Consider the following 8,878-nt stretch of genomic DNA (forward strand, 5'->3'; position numbering starts at 1 on the left):
CTGATGTCGCAGGCACTTTCTCCCTGCCCTGGCGCCGAGTAGCTGCAGCGCGGGGAAGACTGTGGTCAGAACCACTCTTCCTGCCACGAGAAACTCAGATGTGCGGCTCTACCACTGCCCGATGCTACAGCTTGAGTCATAGGGGCTACATTTGTCAGACAGGGCGGTGATGATGCTAGGAGAGGGGCTACGGGAATCCCGTCCCCGTTCAGCCACATCTCCCAGGCCCCCTTTTCTCCTGGCCTCTGCTCCATGATTCCACCTGACTGCTTCCCAGCTCTGAGATGAGCTATGTCCCAGCTCTGTGCTGGTCTGGGCCACGTGGCTCCGTTTCCCGACCTTGGCTCCGTGACTTTAGCGTTCGGCCCCTTGAAGCAGAGGGAGCTTGCAAGTGGGACTATGCTGCACTGGGCTTTCCTGCCTCCCAGCCCCATTCTGACCCGGACTTTGTGGCTCCCCATTTCCTGATCTGGGTTCTGGGATGTATTTTTGCACACTTCTCCCCCCCCCCCCCCCCCCCCCCCCCCGACTGGTCCATGGTTCTATGAGGAGAGCAACACTACGAGATGTCTGTGTTGGCCCCCGTGTCTCATCGGTGTCACCATGTCCTTATTGCCCCCTTCATCTTGGTTCTACCACCTGCCATGGGGTTCCCACTTGTGGACATCCTGCTGTCCCTGCTGGGGCGCTGCAGGAACTAGCTGATTCATCCTCTGCCTCTCCTAGCCCCAGGGCCCTGGGGTACAGGGAAGGGCTAGGGCCCAGGGGGCAGCATGACGGACATGGGCCGTGCCAGCTAGGACCATGCACTCTGTAGGGGCTTGCACTGAAGCCATGGGGTGTGTGGTGGGGCAGGAGGATGCTATGGAAAGACCCTCTCCTTTCCACCGTGCCTCACAACCGCACTCCCCGTCTCTCTCTCTCCATCTCTGCACCAGGATCCCAGCCTCCAGTCCAGGGGCAAGTCAGGAGCTCAGAGCCTCCCCCCTCCCCCCAACACCTGCCATGCACTGTCAGAACTGACATGCAAGATGGATTTAGCTGGTCAACCAGTTCGGGGTTGCATGGATCCAGGCTGCCCCCTGCTGGAGGGAATCGGAGCTGCACCACTAGAGGAGAACGATTACTCTAATTCCCCAGCCCCTGGAGCCAGCCATGTCATGGGGCCAGATCTGAACGAGCGCCCCCTAGAGGGGAAACGCCCCGTGTCCCATTCCCCAGCCTCCTGGGACAGCCAATCCCCCTGTCCCAGAGCCAGATCAGAGCTGAATCTCCTTAGAGGGAAAATTCCTCTTATCCCTTCCTGGATCGCTTGGCAATAACAGTGTCTTGCAAATATCAGCTGTGAGATATTAATGCCCCCTAAGAACGCTACCCATCTTCCTGTATCTCTTTCCCACCCACCCCGCTCTGCGCCCGACAGAAGCCACTCCCTTTGCCTGGCATTAGCCACCTTACACCAGATTCCCCATTGCAGCAAATCCATCCATTTATTCAGCTCTCTTGTCCAGCTCTGCCTTGCTCCTGCTCAGCCTAGAGCTCCCCCTTGTGTTCCAAGCATGTACTGCAACCGCTCATTTCTGCTCTACATCTAGCTCCAGCCCCCTGAGGTTAGAAGAATGACAAGACTTGCTGCTTAGAAATTTGCTTTCACAAACATTTATTGAAGCAAGGAGATACATTCGCAAAGATCCAGAGAGCTGGAATCCTCCCAGAAGCAAATCATTTTGTGGTGGAGATGCAAAGCTGCATGGCAGTTTAACAGGCTGGATATATTTAACTTGCAGTCAGTAGGGTTCAGAGTTAACCCTCATTACCAGTTAACAGCATCAGGGAGCTATTAGTTTAGGTTCTCACAGATGCAAATAGGGGTGAGCCAGGAAGATGCCTTAATCCCAGAATTAGGGGGAATTTTCCCTTTCCAGTGTGACCCCAATGCAGTGCCATCTCCCTGAGCCTGCTGACAGCCTGAACTGATAGCCCTGTGGCATGTCCTTATGGGTGTTAACTCTGAATCCTACCAATGGCAAGTGATATAGCATTATCTTTGTTGATCATTTGAGTATGGAACATCCAGCTGGATGGTGAGTGGGGCCTGCACTTTCAGGATAAGATAATTTACCCCAAAGCTGCTGGATAATTGTGGAAAGCAAGAGAAATGACTGTTAGGAAACAGCCCCCTAATGAATTCTCACTCCAGGAGCCCATCCCATCCCCTGGATGTTTAGAACCATGTCCATCACTGGAGTATCTTCAGGTTTCTGCAGAGGGTTAATCCCTGATGCCACAATAAGACAGGGGCTGAGCTTTACTCTGATGATCTCTTTTCAGCTGCACTAGACAGGTAATTACAGTGCGTAGATGGATACCTGGGGTGGTGGATTAGTTGCACTGCCAGCACATATTGATTGACTGGATGTACTTGACATTCATTGGTTGGTTGGTTGCACTGGATACACATGTTGGTTAGATGTACCTAAGACATTAGTTGGGTGGACACACCAGATGCACTAGGTACATACACTGGTTGGTTGGCTGGATGGATGCATTGGATGCATTGGCTGGCAGGTTGCCTGGATATGCTAAATACATTTTTGATTGACTGGTTACAGTGGACATCCTAAACACATTCATTGGCTGGCTGGCTTTTTACACTGGATGCTCTAGCTAAATTCAATGGTTGTTTGGATACACTGGATACATTCATTGGTTGGTTTGTTGGATACCTTAGATGCACTAGATATATGCATTGGTTGGTTGGAGGGATGGATATGGTAGATGCGCTGCACACATTCTTTCATAGGTTGGTTGGATACACTGGATACACTAAATCCAGTTGGTGGTTTACTGGTTGCATGTAGTTTATCTAACCTATTCAACAATTTGTTGGTTGGTTGGCTGGCGGTTGGCTGGATGCGGGGGGCAGATAGGTTGGATGCAGTAGGTACATACTTTGGTTTGTTGATTAGATGGATACATTGGATGGCTGGAATCATTGGACACACTGGTCTGATAGATCTGGAATGGGCGGTTCATGGTGGGATGTTTTCCCAGAGAGAGCTGTGAGGATGATGGGCCCACAGGAGCAGAGAGTCTCTTATGGGCATCGGAGACACCGATTCCCAAGCAGGAGTGACAGCATGAAGCTCAGTAGCGTCAGCAGAGTAGTAACTAGGAAATGCTCTGGGGGACAGAGAGCGCTAGTGACTAGTGCACACTCATGCCTCTCTCCAATCAGGGGCTCACCAGAAGGCCTCTGCCTCTTTCCCCTTGGCTGTTCCCAGCTGGGGTGGCTGGGAGACATAGTCGAAGCAGCTCCGGCCCCCGAGGTGGGGCCCGCAGCGCAGGCTGTACTGGAACCAGATGCGGCCGTGGTTCAGGTAGCAATCCCTCTGGTGGGGCTCCCCAGCCTCCAGTGGGATGTCGCAGCTTCCTAGCAGGTCATCGTCCCACTTGTTGTCCTCGTCCCAGACCTCTATGCGGATGTTGCTGGTGCTGGTGAGGTGAACGGTACCGAAGTCCAAATGGACGTTCCAGATGGGATTGTTGTTGTTCCAGATGGTGCCGGTCTGTACCTCCCTTCTCCCAAAGAAGACCTTGACGAAGGCATCTGTAGCGCTAAAGTAATCCCCCCACAGGCCACTGGCCTTCTTCACTGTCACCGTCAGCTTCCCCAGGCCACGATCCCGCGAGCAGCACATGGTGTTGGTCATGGCATCCCCGGGGCAGACGCAGGAGCAGGGGTCATGGGCGCTGCGTTGAGTCCCCGGGGGGCAGCTTCGGGTGCAATTCCTCACCAGGGCCTTCTCCAGGATGTACTCACTGACTGCCTGCCTCAGCGCCTCCCGCTTTGGGTCATCCTGCTCCACCAGGATGTGGATGGGGTGCAGTGAATAGGACACCAGGCCAGGGTTGCCTTTGAGACTCTCAATCCAGGCTGAGAAGACCTTGGCATCATGGCCGGAGAACAGCACGTCAGTCGTGATCTCCCCTCCCTCCACCTCCACATGGCGCTCCTGATACGTCTCATGGAAGCTCCCCCGGACCTTCCCTTTCTTCTTCTCCTCCTCGCACTTGCTGGACCCACCCTTGACAGAGCCCACTCCGATACTCACAGCCGCCTCCATGCTCAAGCAGTCCTTGATCTCGTCCTCACTCAAGCTGCTCATTGCTGCTTCACAAACCCTCACGGCCGTCACATCCCGCGTCCGACCCCCCAGCTGCAGCTGGGACATGTAGTGGGTGCCATAGTTGCTGATTAGTTGCTGGTACTCCACCTTTGATTTGCTGTCGTACTGGTCCGGGAGGTTCTCCAGGGCCAGAGTGAAATGGCTGGTGAGCGGGGGCATCTTGCTGACCTGGAACCTGGTCAGGAACACAAGGTGAGGAGCGTATTCAGCCCGGTGAGTCAGCTGAGTTCATTAGCTGTGCATGCTAAGGCCCCAGACAACCCAGGAGAAAAGGTCTAAGCGGGTGGCTCCTAGTCAATGCAACCACCCAGTTTGCTGAACCTCATGACCTTGCTAGGGATGCTGCCAGCTGGTTGATAGTTCTGGCCACAGGGCTGTCCTGACAGACATGAGAAGAAAATCCCCCATGGCTGGCCAGCCCAGATGTCAGCTGGTGCCCCCTAGAGGGGAAAGGCCCCGTGTCCCATTCCCCACTTCCCTAAACCATCTAGTCTCCTGTCCTGGGGCCGGATGGGAACCAGGGCCCACTAGAGGGGAAAGGCCCCGTATCTCTGTGTGGCGTTCCTGTGATCCCAATTCCAGATGAGCCCTCCTGACCCAGGCTGGCTCTCACCTGTAATAGCCGCAGGAGACCTTATGGCTTATGAAGCTGTATTTGTCCATCCGCATGTGGTCTATCACGAAACTGGCCAGTTTGGAATGTGATCCAGCCAGCGCCACCTGGACATTAACCTTGGGCTTCACAGTCACGTCCAGCCCCATCTTCCAGTCATTCTGCACTGGGGATGCCACAGACTCCATCATGCCCATCGCCGACTGCTGCACTGAGCTGCTCAGATTCTGGTGGCATGAGACATGGATGCGCCAGTCCACCGCAGCCAGTGGCAGCCTCTGCCACTGCTCTCCCTGCAGTGGGTTCCGACACAGGGTGCAGGTGCCGTCCTCGTGCTGCCAGAGGCTGCTGTCCACCAGATTGGCCCCCTTCCTGGCCATTGTGGTCACATCGATGCCCCTTCCCACCAAGCTGTGCCCAGGCACGAAGGCCGTGTGCTTCTCACATTCATTTTCCGTGCCTGTGTGACAATGCGAAGAGGCGCCCGGGAAGATGAAGAGGAGGAGCGGGATGAAGGCACCAAATCTGGGCATGGCTGAAGTGATGGAGAGACACAGAGAGATCCAGAATTAGTGACAATCCAGTGGCAGGCAGTTCCATTGGTTAGCTTTGTTGTAGCAACAGGGACATCCACTTACCATCCAGGACATCAACCATGTTCTATAGCACACCTACAAAAACTCTGGGCTCTAGGAAACCTGGTGGCATTACACAAATGACCTGGTGCCTCATATGCATGTTTGACTACAGATTACCTAATATTCATCAATTCCCTCCAATCCCTATTTCCCAGATGTTGTAATACCAGCACTAACTATGAAGAGGAGGTAGAGTTTCACATGCCCACGCTACAGCGTGCAATATCATGGGTCATGGCAATTCCTAAATGGGGCCATTAGAGGGCGGTGCAGTGTAGACACGTGGTTTAGAATTAGTGAGCCAAGAGAGTGGCTGGGTGTGGCCACTAGTGGGCACTGTGAACAGATCCGTGGCTTGTACTTATTGGGCTGATGCAGTGTCTGGGTTTGGCCATTAGGGGGCCAGTCCAAAGCCACACACAACCCGTGGCTTGCGAGTGGTGGCTTTCATAGCCAGCGAGAGCAGCCGGAGCTTGGGCCCAGGGCCGGTGCAACCATTTAGGCGACCGCTGGGCGCTGGGATTTGGGGAGCGCCATTTTCTTCGGCGGCGACCACGGCGGCTGGATCTTCGGCTACCCCGGTCGCCACTGGCATTTAGGCGGAGGGAGCTGGGGCAGGGGAGGGCCGCCTGCAGCAAGTAAGGGGAGGGGGCGGCACGCAGGAGAACTCCCCGCCCCGGCTCACCCCTGCTCCGCCTCCTCCCCGAGCACGCCGTGGCTGCTTCACTTCTCCCACCTCTCAGGCTTGTGGCGCCAATCAGCTTAGGCACCGCAAGCCTGGGAGGCAGGAGAAGTGAAGCAGCCATGGTGTGCTCAAGGTGCTTGTGCGTGGAGCAGGTGTGAGCTGGGGGGGGGCTCAGTGTGGAGGGGGGGAGCTGCTCCAGGGGGGCACTTCAGGGCAGCGGGAGCGGGGTGCAACGTGGAAGTTTCGCCTAGGGCGCGAAACATCCTTGCACTGGCCCTGCTTGGGCTATGCTCGGCGTGACTGGCCTTGCCGTAGCAACTGCCAGGGCCCCCTTGTGACCACGCCGAGTGGTGGATTTGGTCATTTTCTGGGAGGAGGATCATTTTCTGGGGTTTCTCACAGTCAGCATCGGGTCTAGCGGCTGGCGCTGCCACTTTTACCCTGCGGCTGTTGGGGGAAAACGGCAGGAAACCCTACTGCCCCGAACAGACCCTGGGTCCATCTCAGCTGGTATCCTGCCCCCTCCCTTCTGCCCTGGATCAGGCCCATGGCCCCATCAAGCCTGGTATCCTGCCCCATCCCTGCCACGCGAGAACAGACCCATGAGCCCATCTACTCTGGTAGCCTCTACCCTTCCCTCCGCCCCAGATGCTTTGACCACCTCACCCCTCTCTGCGCATCCCTCCCTGTACTAACCACAAGGGATGCTGTGTTAAAAGTAGATTTGAACTGTGTTCAATCTGGGTTGGAGCTGTACAGCAATGCTGGCTGTGGGGGAGGAAAGGGTGACAGCTCTGCATCCTGTGACAGTAGCAGGCTTGGTCTGGGAGGGGACAGTAAATGTTTGAATTCACCCCAGCAGAATGAGGCAGGAAAAATGCACTTCAATATTGACTGCTGGGTTCTGCGCAGCCCCCAACGTGCCGCAATCTGAGCCTTGGGGTTCCCTGCCTCCCCCCTGTCCTGGCAGAGCTCCTCAGTCCTGACCTGCTGCCCCACTGCTTTGTTGCCAATAGAAACTCAAAAAGAGCCTGAAATGCCAAGATGCCCCTAATATGAAAGGTATCAACTATGTCAATTAATTATCAAAAGCTGAATAGCAACGTGGTGTAGTGGCTAGAGCACTGGTTTGGGAGTCAGGACTCCTGGGTTCTATTGTTGCTCTGGCAGGGGAGTGGGGTGAAGTGGGTTAGAGGATGCGGGGGTCTGGAGGGGAGACAGGACTCCTGGGTTCTATTGCCGCACTGGGAGGGGAGTGGGGTGAAGTGGGTTAGAGGACGCAGGGGGGTGGAGAGGGTCAGGACTCCTGGGTTCTATTTTCGCACTGGGAGGGGAGTGGGATCGAGTGGGTTAGAGCAGGAGGGACAGGAGACCACGTTCTTGGGTTGGGTCTGTGCAGCACCCGATATGACAGGGGCCCCAGTCTCAATGTGGGGGGATCTGTGCAGTGCCCAGCATTAGGGGCCCCTGATCTCAGGTGGGATGGGTCTGTGCAGTACCCAGAGTGATGGGTCCTCAGTCCCAGCCAGGGTTTGTTCTACACCCAGTGCGATGGGGTCCCTGATCTCGGTCGGAGTCCGTGCAGCACCCGGCATGATAGGGGCCCTGATCTCAGTCAGGGTCTGTGCAGCGCCCGGCATGATAGGGGCCCTGATCTCGGTTGGGGTCTGTGCAGCGACTGGTGCGAGGAGGTCCCCAATCTCTGTCTGTCTCTGTGCAGCACCTGGTGCAACGAGTTTCCCAGTCTCAGCTGGGGTCTGAGCAGCCCCACTGATCACTTACCTCCCTCAGGAACTGGGCTGAGGAATATTTTGGCTCCTGGGCCTGTCTGCGTCCCGGCCTGGGCTGTGTCTCTGCTGGGAGAGACGCGCTTTGAAGGGGATCACAGCACCACAAAAGGTCTTCTGTGTTCTGAGTGTCTCAGCCGTCACCACGCTCCCCCCCAGCGCTGAGCTCCTGCCCCCCTTTACACCCCCAGCCACAGCCATTGGGCAGGAAGCTGTGGCTAGCAATTGTTCCACCCCCCGAGCTGGATCAAACGTGCCTCCTGTGGGTCTCGACCCAGGGTATGAGGACCTAGAGTGGCTGCAAAGTAAACCCCAGTGAGACAAACCCAGCACTGCCTGCCGGGGGAGAGTGCCCCCTATTGAGCCCTGAGCCTGCAGCAGAGAACCCCCTAGTGCCACACTGGGGCATTGGGGCCAGCACTGCCTGCCCAGGGAGAGCGCCCCCTACTGCTCCCATGCTGCTCCCTGAAGCACAGCGCCCCCTAGTGCCACACTGGGGCATTGGGGCCAGCACTGCCTGCCCAGGGAGAGCGCCCCCTACTGCTCCCATGCTGCTCCCTGCAGCACAGCGCCCCCTAGTGCCACACTGGGGCATTGGGGCCAGCACTGCCTGACTGAGGATAGCGCCCCCTGTTGAGCCCCCCACCCTTCAGCATAGCGCCCCCTAGTGCCACACTGGGGCATTGGGGCCAGCACTGCCTGACTGAGGAGAGCGCCCCCTGTTGAGCCCATGCTGCTCCCTGCAGCACAGCGCCCCCTAATGCCACACTGGGGCATTGGGGCCAGCACTGCCTGAGAGCGCCCCCTGCTGAACCCCCCACCCTGCAGCACAGCGCCCCCTAGTGCCACACTGGGGCATTGGGGCCAGCACTGCCAGCCTGGGGAGAGCACCCCCTACTGATCCCATGCTGCTCCCTGCAGCACAGCGCCCCCTAGTGCCACACTGGGGCCAGCACCTAATGCCT

At 56.8% G+C, this 8,878-nt stretch overlaps 1 protein-coding gene across 1 annotated transcript; it reads right to left on the reverse strand.

Moving 5' to 3' along the window:
* Positions 1 to 3,242: 3,242 nt before the first annotated feature.
* On the reverse strand, positions 3,243 to 8,114 carry LOC116815513 (perforin-1-like). Its single transcript, XM_032763941.1, is given in 5 exon segments — positions 3,243 to 4,365; positions 4,804 to 5,370; positions 6,619 to 6,633; positions 7,898 to 8,043; positions 8,046 to 8,114. Coding segments are annotated over 5 exon segments (1,920 nt in total).
* Between the last annotated feature and the right edge of the window lie 764 nt (positions 8,115 to 8,878).

Source organism: Chelonoidis abingdonii, chromosome 4 (assembly GCF_003597395.2).
Source record: "Chelonoidis abingdonii isolate Lonesome George chromosome 4, CheloAbing_2.0, whole genome shotgun sequence".
In the NCBI taxonomy this organism is placed as follows: domain Eukaryota; kingdom Metazoa; phylum Chordata; order Testudines; family Testudinidae; genus Chelonoidis; species Chelonoidis abingdonii.